The following is a 14024-nucleotide window of genomic DNA, read 5'->3' as shown; positions in this document are numbered from 1 at the left end:
TAATAAACGCTTCGTTCACCGAGACGGTTTGACATGGCAGTGAGACCAGACCGCACGCTCGGTCAGAACACATCCAGGCCGCCACAAGCTTCAAAACAGGAAAACAAAATATCATACCACCAGCATTACATCACTATTCCCAAATCTGCTTGGGAGGAAAGTGGAAAGGAAAAGCCCAATACGTGAACTCCAAAAGCAATACAAGTTTTGGAAAATATGAACAACTCAGCTGGGTCTCAATCATTTATTGTGTTAATGAAAAAAAAAAAAAACGTTACAGTTTATACACTAAACAACTAATCTCACGTGAAGGTGTCATTAGATTTTTAAATATCTGTAAAAACTGGTGACAGGACAGGGAAAGCGCGAAGGCGTAGTGACCGTAAGGGAAACCTTGACTGGGATTGATCCCACATGTATGCCTTCATTTAGCGAGTCATGATTAAAACAAAAATGGCGGCGACAAATAAAAAGACAAAACATCGGAATTCAGTTAGTGTGTCTGAGGGAAAGAGGCATCTTAAGGATATGGATGTCGTTCACGCTATGATGTAAAAAGGATTAACAGCCTGTTTTGGTCTTCTGGATGAGTGCAACAAAGCCAAAAACAAGAAAAAAGATGACAAGATGAAAATACCCCACAAAAAAAAAAAAAAAGGGCCATAATTACAACACCAAAAGGCCAGTGATGTACAAACAGCATCACACTGGGGAGTTGCCGGTTTCAAATTTGGATTTTATATTCATATGATGGGGGTGGTGGGGGGTGGGGGGGTAGTCAGAGCAGTGAACCAGTCCAAACAGTTGAAATCACAAAGGTTGGGTCATGGATCAAATCACGAGCACCTTTTATCGGTACCCAGGGCCTGGCTGAGCATAGCCCTGACCGTAAGGGGGCCGGTTGCGGGCATAAGGGTTACCGGCCCCGGGCGGAGGGGTGACCGTGCTGCCCGGAGGCGGGGTGTATCCTGGGCGAGGTTGGTAACCAGCAGGCTGGGAGGTGGGTGGCATGCTGTAGTTGGCAGGCTGTGATGCCTGGGTAGTATAGTTTTGGGGAGGAAAGGCTCCTGGTGGGTACTGCTGGGGTCCCTGAGGATGAGGGTGAGGCTGCTGCTGTGGCTGCTGGCCACCCTGGAAGCCGGGGGTCGGGGCCGGCGGCCCTGCGGCTGGGGCTTGGGAAGAGGGGGGTGCGTAGTTCTGGAACTGCTGTGGTTGTGGCTGCTGTGGACCAGGTTGAGGGGCTCCCGGCTGGGGACTGTACCCCGCTGAAAAAAAAGGTCGAGAATGCAACAAAGGTTGTGCTCACAATTTTCGTGTGAATGTTATCATTCCGACAATGGCACCCTGCTAGTGTTAAAATGTACACGCAACAAGGACTACGCTTCTTTGACCATTTGTCACTCTTACCAGGATATTGCATTCCATACTGTTGAGGCGGGGCACCCGGCTGCTGTGGAGGGTACCCACCTGAGGCCTGGTACTGCTGATACACCTGACCTGAACGTAACACAAAGAGGGGAAAAATGTCACCTTTGACACAAACACTCACTCTCCACACAAGATAATGATTTGAGGGGGATACGTGTACCCACTATCAGGAACACACACGGACACTGTGGGCTTTGCGTGCGGCATCCCCCTTGGCAGACACGTCTACATTTGCAGACAGTGACTTCCTGCTGCACTTGAATTAGCCATGACTTCACCAGACCACACTGCACATGTACAAGAGGACGACCGGCCGGGCTGCAGCCATCTCAAACATAAGCGTGCCTCTTTGAATAATGACAAATCAGAGCAGCCCAAAATATGGGCGATGGCTTTGAAAAACGTCAAATTGTCAGTTGGTATTTTAAGTAACTTGGAAGTTTCCATAGAATAGAGGCTCAATTGATCAGCCGTTTCCAAAGCAAAAACAAAATAAACCTCTGCTAACCGCTGCACTCAATTAACTCCGATAAGGCATGCTATTTAGCACGTGCCTTCCTGGACAAACAAATATTGGACGTTTAAGTAAGCAGACCATTCTAAAAGTGAGGCGCACAGCACTGATGCGGTGGCCATATGTTGCACGGTTTAACTTGAGCACCGCCATGGTCTTTATTACGTGTGAATGTGTGTGTGTGTGTGTGTGTGTGTGTGTACTTGGCTGCCATTTATCGTTTCCGTGGTCTGTGCTCCATCATACCTGTTATGTAAGCGCTATAGAGGGGTGAGTGGCTGTTACGACCCTGTCGGCATGCAAATGTTTTGGCCACTAATTCACAATTCATATTATAAGAAGTAGAGCAGCTCCATTTGCATGTTTATGCTTTTTTTTTTTCTCTTTCCTCCCCATTAGCACGAATGTAAATGACCCACTGGCATCTGTCTGACAACAGGTTCTAATCAAATTACACAGTTAGCTCAGATTATGACTCATTAGCAGCGTTCTAAATGCAACAAAAGCAACCGTTTGAATCTTAAAACAAAAAGCCAAACGGTTTCAATTCCTGCACTTTGGCTTTCAGCCTGTTATGATACGGGTGAAGAGACGACAACGATGGAGGAGAAGGAACATTCCGTTGACAAACTACAGCAGGAATCAGGGAGGAAACTGTCTTCAAGCAAAGAGAAGTTCCCATAAAGATAGTGGGAAGCGATGCGGAACATCTGGATTGCAAAGGGACTTTGCAGCCACAGCAGTCAGCAAATGTTTTTTGAAAAAAAACATTCTATTGCTCATTTTTGGGAACATGACATGGGATCATTTTGTCTTCAAACCTGACATGCGGTCAGAGTCTAATTCTACCAAATTTTGGGAGAAAAAATGTGCCTTGAATGTCATCTAACTATTGGACTTGGAACCGTCGTAATACGAGCCCTGAGTCCACCTCAATGTGGATTTTCACGTGACAAACCGGGAAAACCTGATCACTGGCTTCCTGTGTATGCCACCATAATGAGCAGGACGACGAGTTGACGATCATTGTTTAAATACGTGGATAAACAAATTTATGTTTCCATGTATCTTACCATCCATGCCAGCTGGGGCTCCCTGCTGTCCTCCAGAAAAGGGGGCCTGCGCTTGGGGAGGCAATCCTTGCTGAGGGACTGTGGAAGAGGAGGAAGCAATGCTATCAGGGGTCCCTGAGCGCTCCTCTGGGGCTACTGCTGCTGGCGGAGCTACAGATGGCAAGGATAGAGAGACAGCTGAAACAAAGCCCCTAGCTCACAACAGCTGTTAAACAGCTCATCAATGCAAAATGAAAGTAGCTGCAGAAAGTTCAGGATAATTGCAGGAGATGAAAGGTCATGAGGAGCTTGTGCAATACCTGGGGGCTGGTCCTCGCTCAGACCGAAAGCAGAGATGACATTCTTGTTGACTTCGTCCTGGTTCTTTAAGGGGTCAAAGGCAGACATACTGGCCGCGCTGACCGGGGTCACGTGCTTCGCAGCAAAGTCTGTTGTCGCCACCTTGCCTTCACGTCCTTCAACTGCTTCTAAGAAGAAAAAAGTTGATTAGTACGAGCCTACAAAAGGAAAATATAGTGTGGTCATGGATTTCTTCGGTGCTTTGCAAACAATGCAAGTTTCCCCCAAACGCAAAATGACACCTGTACTGTATAAGGGAATTTCAAAAAGGCAAACTGTGAAATTGAACTGAAATGTTTCAGTCACAGTAAAGTTAATTATAAACCTTGCACACACTTGCCTGTAAAAAAAGATTTTAAAAAATCCCCCTTTATATTGCAGCGTTAGCGAACAAATGTTGGTTTATTAAGATATATGTAAAACATGCGCTGTTTAATTGTTCCACTGACTGTCACAAGGAATTAATCCAGCATATCCTATAGCCGTGCTTCTCTGTGTATTGCTGTTTTAACAGTGTGGAAAGTGTGAGTCAGACAGGTCGAGGCAGTCCTCCAAAAATAAAATCCTCCACTTGTCTGTAACATTTGCAGCGGTTTGTGTGACGTGTCGCAGCCAACAATAATTCACGCTTTATGCGGCGACGCAGACTTGCTGCTTGGCACTCGGTCTAAAGAAACGAGAAGGCTTTCACATCGATTTGCAGCTATCGGTCATACTGTCTCCACGAGAAAGTGGATTAAACTAACTTTCTTTCAAAGACGCAAAGCATATCTTTGCTGCATGGTGACTGAACAAAATCGTCAAATTGATTCTTCTTCACAGCAGGTGAAAAATGAACGCCAATACGTAAAATAAATTTCACCATGTGAGTACTTCAAAAGGACATTTTGTACATCTGCCAGAATAAGTTGCCTGCAAGGAACACTTTTAAATATCCATAAAATAATAATTACATTTTATATTATAAACTATAATTATTAATTATAATATGACCTGAATTCTGACCCTAGTAAAACTAAGAATGTCATCAATAGGTATTTAATTGTTTACCATTTTCTGATGCTGTGGTGGCCACGCCGGACTCCTTTGGTGGCTCAAAAGTATCCAGGAGCGTGTTGACTTTATTCCTCAGCTCGATGAGCTCCCTGCGCAGGTACTTGACATGACTGGACTCCAAAGGCCTTGGCTGACCGTTCACTAACAATGACAATAAATGAGGGTTCTTAGTTTGAAGTGGCATGGGAACATCAAGACAAACACAAGGAAGTCGTCAAACTTGTCCATCAGCCAACAGTTCTTAGCTGTGTCAATAGAAATGTTTATGAGTGACAATACCATGTGTACTGTACTTTATCTTGAAAATGAAGGGGAAGTTAAGTAAAAAATGTTCTTTACAATAATATACTCTCTTCTCCCTCGACATGTGACGAGCTAGGGCTCCGCTTTGATTGGAAGGAAGCAAAACGTTTTAACGACCACCCACAATTTTTTTCTTTTCTTTCAATAGGTTAAATCTTAAGAAACACAGCAAATAATCAGCTAAATAATCACCACCTTTCTCTGTAGTTTTTGCAAACATTCATCCACAACTTGTCCCATTATTTTCTTGTTCATGGGGACATGGGCTGATAAATTCTGCAATCTGAAGGATTGTTTGTCTTGGAGCAAAGGTTTGAAACTAAAACTGGACTGCCCTCTAGTGACCAACTACAGTAACTTATTTTGAATGATATGAACTTACCAAACAAAGTTAACTTGAGAATCCTACTGCATTGGATAGCAAAGGAGAGGTCAGAGCTGTCAAATATGGTTATGAGGTCATCGTCTATTAAAAAAAAAAAGTGTGGAGGGAGAAAATGGTGAATGTGTGTGCAGCAAAATAATGACACATTACACATCGTTATACCCCAAAGGCAACATAAACATTCGAACGATAGTTTTATGTTAGTCTTTTGTTCCCACTAGGGCTGAATAATTCTGAAAACAATCTAATTGCATTTTTTTAATCATGCAACCGTGGAGGGAGTGTTCTATGAAGATACAAATTTGGATTTCGTGTCAAAGTTGCATTGTTCAGCCTTTGCAGATGCTATGAAGAAACATTTTAGTTCTATTGCTGGAATTAAGCATGGCCAGGGAAACCAAACAATGAGAGGACGTGACGCACCTTCATCCTTGTACTTGATGGTGACCTCGTCGCAGCTCTGCAGTTTGCCCCTGAAGACGCGCTGCATCATGAGCACCAGCTCATCGTAAGTGATGTCTTCGTTGTGGATAGGAATACGTCTGATGTCATCGCCCAGCTGGGCTTTGATGATCAGCTTCCCGCTCAGGTCGAGCTGGCCGTTCATGGTGCCGTGTCCTAACCGCTGCTCCGACCTCCTGAGAAGGTAAGGAGGAGAAAAGACAGTGGGCTCTTTACATTGATTTCTGCTACTTGTTTTGGTTTTTTGACAAATCGTTAGCCTCATAGCATAATTCCCTGAGTCAGTTTTTTTCCCTCACTTTGTGTAGATTGTCAATCATCCAGTTCATGTTAATCCGCAAAGGTTAGATAGAAGCAGCTGGATTCTTCTTGTCTGTTGAATTTGCTGTGTTTGCTTTTTTTCTTGTTTTTGTGATAACATTTAGGCAATTATGCTATTGGTCTGACGAAGCAAAACGTTCAATTGGTTGAAAAATATGAATATGTCAACAGACAAAAGCACCCCAGTGGCAGTTTGCACAAGGTAGAAAACAAACCACAGATGCAGAAAGTGACATCGATACAGCTCAGAGTAGCTAGCTGAATAATGTGACTTTTTTTGTTTGTCACACATAAATTGAGTAAAATTAAGTTTTTTTTCTGCCCAAGGTAATCCGCCGCTAATCAGCAAAACAAAAACAGCCACAATAACAATTGTGCATAGTTCATACAATGCATTACTGTACCATGCCGCCAACGGATGAATAGGTAGTTTGGACATGCCCCTTTGAGATGCATGCCAGCGGTGATGCTATGCAAGGTAGAGTTATCGTCATGAATTTCATGAGTGTGGACAGAAAGAAAAGAAAAAAGGCCCTGGATGTTGATCCACTGTGCTAGATGGTATATATTGATAGCACATGCGTTTCCATTCACAAAAGTTATCAAAATTGAAACAAATAAAGGCTTGACATAATCAAAATTCCTGATTTAAATGGAGCTTTTCTTGATTCTAATTTTTGGGCACCCACCTGGGGTTATTACCCAATATACCAGTCAAGAAAAATGGAAAAGATCAGAGTCCAGTATTTTGGGGTCATGAACTCTAGCATAATGTCGTCATCTATGCTAGAATGCAAGGAATTCCTGCAAGTTATTGCGCAGTTGAGTTGATTGCTGACTTCTTTATCGAGTATCTTTCACATAATATGACTCTTGACCACTTCACGATGTTTATCATTTCCTGAAAATGAAACTTTTCATCTGAAAGGGGTGGAACCGATTGCATTGCCTTGCTGTGGTGGGTCATAATTGTGGAAGAGATGCTTGAGTGTGTAGGTCATTTTGAGTACGTCACTGAACTTAACAATTTAAGCAGGTCGAGTCCAGACAAGAGTCTAAGGGTCAAGCATGATCATCTGAGTTGGCGAGGGACTTGCATATGCTAATGCAGAGAGTCAGACTTTGACCCAAAACTGATAAAAATTAATTAGTCACGGTGACAAGAGGCGGTGTAATCTAACCATGTTAACAACTGGGTTCAAGGAAGTGTTATAAACTGGAAGATGACCAATCCATTCATTTTCTGGGAGGCTTTGCCTTGTGTCCTAGCCAGATGAACAATTGCCTGGATGCTAGGGATTGGGCTGTGGCTAACATTGTCGGACGTTAGCAGCTAACAACGACAACCATTCTAAACATGTATTTTCGAGTTAATATTTCGTATTGGGTTGATCCACAACTCGACACTCATGCACAGAGACGCCCTAAGTTTACCAGGCCAAGTCACCTGACAGAAGAGCAGATAGTGCTAATAACTTGTGACGGTGAAAGTTTGCTAGGCCTTTTTTCGCAGTAATGCCAACGTTGACACAACGACAACTCCTTTAATAATACATAACTGTCGTATTAACGTAGTATAAAACAAAAAAGCACGGATCGACGGGTATATAAGCGAGCATGACAAAAAGATTAATCACGGTTAAGGCTGACATACTCAGCAGATATGACTCCGCATTTAAATAGAAACAAACGCTTCTCATAAGTTAGTCGGAACGCGATCAAGTCCTGATGATAACTACGATGACTTCCAATGTATACCAACACCTGTTTTAGCAAGCTAACCTGTTAGCTCGCCGAAATGCGATCACATCATTAGCCGGCTAGCTTGTTAGCATGTAAGCTAACTACACACACATAAAGAACGGAAAAAACGTCACGTTAAGTTGGACACAGACGATTCAACGACCCGTTCGCAAACCCGTGAACGTGTTTTACCTGATCGTGACGACGAGATCACGCTGTATTTCACTAACTGCTCCCAAAACAAAGAAGGTGAGAACGGGTTACTGGCCTTAGCAAGAGCCGGGTGGCAGCAGCATCGGGAAGCCTCAACTGCAGCTGTCAACCTGTACGTGGCAGTCACGCCGCGCATGCGTACAAACTCACATAAAGGGCCATTTAATAATCGTCAAACCAGAAATATATCGAAGGAAACGTTTTATTTTTTCAAATTCACCATGAATTGCAACACAATGTTATACCAGAAAATGTATTGTATTGATTAATTTTAGTAAACGACTGAAAAAGCTATTGTATAATTATATAATTAGAAATAGGTCTAGGTTAAAAAGGTTTCAACATAAATAGAGTTAATTTGGTAGGTGGTCACTGGGCGTGGTATTCAGTACCAGTGTTAGTAATAATTTTTTATTCAGATCAAATTCATCACCATTTCCATTTTACAGGAATAGAAAGGCGTGATCTGCCATAATGAAACAAAGCAAAATTCAAGCAATTATAAAAGTAAAGTCATAAAATTTTGAGAATAAATGATTAGAAATGGTATTCATGTTGAGATAATAATGTTGTATTACCTTGATGAGAGTAATTGTAACTTTACCAGAATAAATATCACATTATTTCTGCATAATAATAAATAAGGATAAAATATATGTAAAACATTTCTCTTTGTTAACAATCATTTCTTCTTCTTCTCTTGTGTGGCGTTGAACCACGAGTCGAGCAGCTTCTTCATGTAGTACAGCTGCCACCCGTGCACTTGCACAGCCACCACCATGAGCAGATACATCACAGTCACCGCAGAGAAGCCAAAGATGAAGCGGTACGCTTTGCCGTGGCGATACAGCTGCTGTGCCAGGGGGAACATCTCCATGCCGCCGTAGATGAGCGGCGCCACTGAGAACAGCCCGGCGCTGATCATGGACAAGACCAGGTAGCTGATGTTGTTCTTGGGCAGGGACAAGCTGCTACACAGCAGGGGGACCATGCTGAGGAGGTAGGGGTACTCCCACTGGTAGGGCATGGCGACGGTGTCATGTGACAGCAGGTTTAAGTGGCTGACGACCATTTGAGCAGCGACCAGCAGCCAAACCAGAAGGTGAATCACGTTCAAGCGACGAACCTCTGACTTCAAGGAAGCGCTGCAACATGAAGAATGCATCGTCACGGTTTCTTATTTTCATATTGTGTACTAATCGTCAATGAGAAGCATGCACTGCTACAGTTGGTCAATTGTTTTTGTTGGTTTTTATGTATGCATAAAAGATATTTCATTTATGTATGTATATATAAAAAAACTTGGCTGGTGGCCATTCACTAGACTCAAAGAGGGCTCCAACTTTACACCAATCCCTTAGACACTACATATATGAGGAAATCGACATGTATTAAAAAAAACAAAAAAAAAAGAGAGAGTGTCTTACCTCATTTGGTAGTGTGGAGTCGCCTTCTCTCTGAATTTAAAGTCACTTCCATTGCTTGCAGCAGCTTTGTGGCCAAGACGTGACGTCATATTGATGCCAACTGACAAAAGGGACATTTATTAATTGACTGTTGAAATGAAAAATAAAATTCACACAGGTTGAATTGCTGTTTTGCGATACAGCTGGTTAGCTAATACCGCTAGCGTAATCCAACCACCCTGTTCACTTGGATTAAAAAGAATTTAAACACACGTCACACTCTCAGCGATACGAGTGTTTTCAGATTGTGTAAAATGAAATATTACAGCGAACAATGCTTACCGGTTGCGTGTCTCTGTGAGTTTGCTCTGTTTCGTCGCTAAAAAAAGACCATTACCTGAACAAAAGATGCGAAGAATCAACCGGCTTCCGTTAACTGTGCGCATGCGCATTGCCTCCGGCTGCAGCATCAGCATCTGGTCCTTAGTGGGCGGGGCCTACTGTTGACGTCTTTCAATGATGATTACAAATATGTACTGTTTTTCAAATTGAACAGTATATAAACAATATGTAACCAATTAATTTAGTTGTTGGTGAAAAGCTTTGAAGTTACTGAGGTAATAATGCTTTTTAAATAAATAATAATAATGAACGTTTTTCAAATATTAAAAAATATACAGAATATTCATATGTAAAAGAAATATTTCATTACATAATCACTATCATTATATTTTTTAAGTAAAATATATAAACAGTATCTATCTATCTATCTATCTATCTATCTATCTATCTATCTATCTATCTATCTATCTATCTATCTATCTATCTATCTATCTATCTATCTATCTATCTATCTATCTATCTATCTATCTATCTATCTATCTATCTATCTATCTATCTATCTATCTGTCTATCCATTGGGATAGAAATAAAATCGTATGTGATAGTTTTCAGTAACATTTTTATTTAGAAAAACAGCATAGACAAAAATAGTTATCATAACAACAGTGAAACATTAATTCAGGTTACACTGACAATATTAGCACCATGCTTGGAAGGACAAATACATTTTTCTTTTCTTTTCAAAAGTTTCCCCTTCACCTTTTACACTTACATGTAAGGCAATTACTGGTCCAAATAATAAATTACTGACATTATAAGTACTCACCCACATTCCACACTTTTGACACATTGTCACATCAAATTTAGTTTAATTTTCCCCTTTTATGTGTCATTTTACTGACGTTAAACATTTCAGATTGGCAGTAACAATTACATAAATAAAATGACTGTACAGTAAAAAAAAAGTAAAAAACAGACACCGTGGCATTGTTCAGGAATGACATTTTTAAATCAGATTTGTTTGATTTTGATTCTAAAAAGACATTTTCCTCCGTACAAATTTACATTTATAATAAATATCTCTTTTCTGTGTATCCAACAAGCCAAATCTAACAATTTTTTTATGACGTAAACACTATGCAGAGTTGATGTTTTTTTTTAAATAAATGTGGGTGTCGTAGAATAGAATCTAGTTATACATTCTCTGAAGCGCAATTACGTATGATAGCACCAAATCAGTTAGAATCACCAACAGAGTTACAGCAAAGCCGGCATGAGTAAGGATTAAAAAAGCACAATTAAAAGTAATTGATAATAAATCATTATATATATATATATATATATATAAATACATATATATATATATATATGTGTGTGTGTGTGTGTGTGTGTGTGTGTGTGTGTGTGTGTGTATGTGTATATGTGTATATGTACTATATATATATATATACGTGTGTGTTTATATGTAACTAATACTGGAGTGTTCAAACTATTGTTAACCTTGACCAATAGAAATCTGTGATCTATGATGCCATGACTGATAAAGGCAATATGTGCATATGTATATGAAAAAAATAAACAATGAAAAGATGTGTGCATGTTTTTGGCTGAACTTCACATTCTTTGACACATTGGGTAGCTGCTACCTTATTGCAACAGAATATTATTTTTGTTCCCTCTTTCTTTGCATACTTTACAAATTGCCTCCTTGTCCTCACATCAAAATATACAAATAAATTGCATTCCCTTGGTTTGCCCGGATCAAATCAAAACTGCCCTAATTCCTCATCTAGTCCTCATATTATTTATACAAACACAATTCCTAGAAAATTATCAAACAATTTATACATAAATGTATATCTTTTTTATCAAAATGGTGAAAATGACAAAGGAAATGAGACAGACTAGGGGGAATAAAATGAGGCGCGTCGGAATGTACACTACATTGTGGAGTGACATTGCAGACTATTGGAACTCTGATCTAGTCTCTAAATATAATGTAACACCATCATGAAGCCTTGTTTACAAAAACAAGACTCTGGCAATGTATCTGAGAGACTGTTTTACATCTCTCATTTGGCACGTTTTAGTTAACAGCAGACTTCAAATTCCCGACGCACCCGGCGATTATTTGAGACTGTCAATTCAAGGGGATAACTATTTGAGGAAATCCGATAAGTCATTCAGGCCTTCTGTGAATGCCGTTCCATAGGTTATTCTATCCCTTCAAATCTATAAAATTGCACATGGATTTATGGCTGTGTGGTGTAAAGTGGGTTTTATATACAGACCATCATATTTCCCTGTGATAACCAAACTGCCATCTCATCTGCATTGATGACGTTACCAGATTTCCACTTAAGAGTCTTTTTTTGGCAACAAAAATTCACCCCATCTAATATTCTTCACTTTTCACTTACAACGGATACAGTAAGAATCCAGAGAAAGATGAATGCACGTACTCCCCAGCGTAAAGTCCTGCAGCCTGATCTGAGGGCAGCTGAATGTGGACAGTGTCCCCTGGTTGTAAAGGTAAGACTGCACTTCCCGATGCTTGATCTAAGTAGCCCTTCTTGTATTCATCATATGTATACATCACCGGCTCATTGTTCCTCATCAGGGCCACCCACACGTTGGCTCCTTTGCAATTAATGTGGTAGGCAAAGTAATAAATGCCAGGGAGTTCACAGGTGAATATTCCTGTTTCAGGGTTGAAGTTTTGGCGACCATTGTACAATGGCTTCTCAAACACCACTGGGGTCCCCACAGGTGGGAATGGAGTTGACGTTATGGCTGTGAATGCTGGCATTTCCAGACCACTGACGCCCATCTCTGCACCATTTCCTCCATATTTGCCCTTTTTACCATAGCCACCGGCCTTCTCACCATCCAGTCCAGGGCCCATTTGGGAAAGCACTCCTGCCAAGTCCGGAGACATCCCAGGTTCTCCTGGTAGGCCAGGGGGTCCAGGAGGGCCAGGTGGTCCGCTCAGTCCTTGGGGTCCTGATGGGCCTTCTTTCCCCCTAGGTCCAATAGGGCCTGGATGTCCTGGAATGCCTTCACCTGCAACGCCTGGCAGACCAGGAGGACCGAACTCTCCTTTTGGTCCTTGAATTCCAGGTGATCCAATTGGGCCTGCTACACCGTCCATACCAGGGATTCCTTTAGGACCTTGAGGTCCCATTTCTCCAGGATATCCACCTTCACCTTTGGGGCCAGGAAGTCCTGAAGGACCTGGGAGGCCCGGAAGGCCTTTATGTCCATTTTCCCCTTTGGCACCACTTGGTCCTTGTGGACCTCTCAGTCCTGGACTTCCACGTTCTCCAGGTAAGCCATCAGTACCGGGTAATCCAGGCGTGCCGGCGTCACCCCGGATCCCATCAATCCCTTTAGGTCCTCCCTCACCACATTCTCCTTTTGGACCCGGTAAGCCTACACCCCCTGATGGCCCCTTGGGTCCTGGAGGGCCTGGTTGACCACTTGGCCCAGCAGGTCCGGTCATACCAGGTAATCCTGCATGGCCTTTATCTCCGTTTGGTCCTGGGAGTCCAGGTGGGCCATTCATACCTTTTTCACCCTTTGGTCCTTGGAGGCCTGGTTTACCAAAGCCAGGCAGTCCTGGCTTCCCTGGCAAGCCAGGTGGTCCTGGATGACCTTTCCCGCCCTGCATGCCGGGCTGTCCTGGTAGACCATTTTGACCTGGTTTTCCTTGCCCTGGTAGACCAGGTGGGCCCGGTGGTCCTCCTTCACCCGGTGGCCCAGTCAGTCCTTTCAGTCCTGGATGCCCCTTTTCCCCCGGAGGTCCTTGTGGACCTGGCATCCCATTCAAACCTGGTTTTCCAAAACCAGGTAGTCCTCTTGGTCCAGCAGGGCCTTGGGGTCCTGGTAGACCTTTATGACCCGGTTGCCCTGGCTGCCCCATACCTTTGTCGCCTTTTGGTCCTTGTAATCCAGGAAGTCCTGGTAGTCCTTTGTGCCCTGGCTCTCCTTTCATCCCTGGTTGTCCTGGCAGTCCCTGGCCTCCTGGTTTCCCTATTCCAGGCAGCCCAGGTGGTCCTGGTGGACCCTGACGTCCAGGTTGTCCCGACTGACCCGATTCACCTCTAGGGCCCATTTCTCCTTGCGGTCCAAGCTGACCGAGTCCTCCCGGTCTGCCTGGTTGTCCTGGCAACCCTGGTTTACCCATCCCAGGTACTCCTGGTTGACCAGGTGGTCCAGGTAGCCCTGGCGGTCCTGGTTGGCCATTACCTGGAGGTCCAGGTGGACCTATAGGTCCTTGTGGCCCAGGTGGCCCAACTGGACCTGGTTGTCCTTGGGGAATCCCCTCAGCACCACTTGGGATTGTCTGACCTGTGATCAATGCACACATACAGTACATAATATTAAAATGTGCATGATTGGTATAATGTTTCTCAGGAGGACCACAACTTCCACTGATG

The 14024-nt window shown here is 42.8% G+C and overlaps 3 protein-coding genes across 8 annotated transcripts in view; all 3 read right to left on the bottom strand.

Annotated features, from left to right (window-relative positions):
- Positions 1 to 230: 230 nt before the first annotated feature.
- On the bottom strand, positions 231 to 7981 carry tfg (trafficking from ER to golgi regulator). Of its 2 annotated transcripts, none has more exons than XM_088382841.1 (8): positions 7817 to 7981; positions 5522 to 5736; positions 5096 to 5179; positions 4405 to 4551; positions 3315 to 3482; positions 3016 to 3165; positions 1408 to 1497; positions 231 to 1265 (listed from the first exon to the last, which is right to left on the bottom strand). In XM_088382841.1, the coding sequence occupies exons 2-8, from the start codon at positions 5703 to 5705 to the stop codon at positions 850 to 852; spliced, it is 1239 nt and encodes a 412-aa protein (XP_088238967.1). In that variant the 5' UTR covers positions 5706 to 5736; positions 7817 to 7981; the 3' UTR covers positions 231 to 849. The 2 variants fall into 2 exon arrangements, with proteins under 2 accessions (XP_088238967.1, XP_088238968.1); XM_088382842.1 differs by having other exon boundaries at positions 3315 to 3479.
- A 44-nt stretch (positions 7982 to 8025) lies between these two features.
- On the bottom strand, positions 8026 to 9730 carry jagn1a (jagunal homolog 1a). The gene is made up of 3 exons (XM_088382843.1): positions 9641 to 9730; positions 9265 to 9364; positions 8026 to 8982 (listed from the first exon to the last, which is right to left on the bottom strand). Exons 1-3 carry the CDS (start codon positions 9717 to 9719, stop codon positions 8520 to 8522), a joined length of 642 nt encoding a protein of 213 aa, XP_088238969.1. The 5' UTR covers positions 9720 to 9730; the 3' UTR covers positions 8026 to 8519.
- Positions 9731 to 10187: 457 nt separating this feature from the next.
- col8a1a (collagen, type VIII, alpha 1a) overlaps positions 10188 to 14024 on the bottom strand; it is a 29442-nt gene continuing 25605 nt past the window's right edge. For all 5 annotated transcript variants that reach the window (XM_088382440.1, XM_088382442.1, XM_088382441.1 and 2 more), the window contains one exon: positions 10188 to 13935. In XM_088382440.1, the coding sequence (XP_088238566.1) occupies positions 12002 to 13935 (1934 nt within the window). In that variant the 3' untranslated portion in view covers positions 10188 to 12001. The remainder of the gene's footprint in view (positions 13936 to 14024) is intronic.

Source organism: Syngnathus floridae, chromosome 8 (assembly GCF_059516105.1).
Source record: "Syngnathus floridae isolate MCC-2025c chromosome 8, RoL_Sflo_1.0, whole genome shotgun sequence".
Taxonomy (NCBI): domain Eukaryota; kingdom Metazoa; phylum Chordata; class Actinopteri; order Syngnathiformes; family Syngnathidae; genus Syngnathus; species Syngnathus floridae.
Note: the sequence above shows the minus strand (reverse complement) of the source record. Positions and strands in the feature narration are given on the sequence as shown.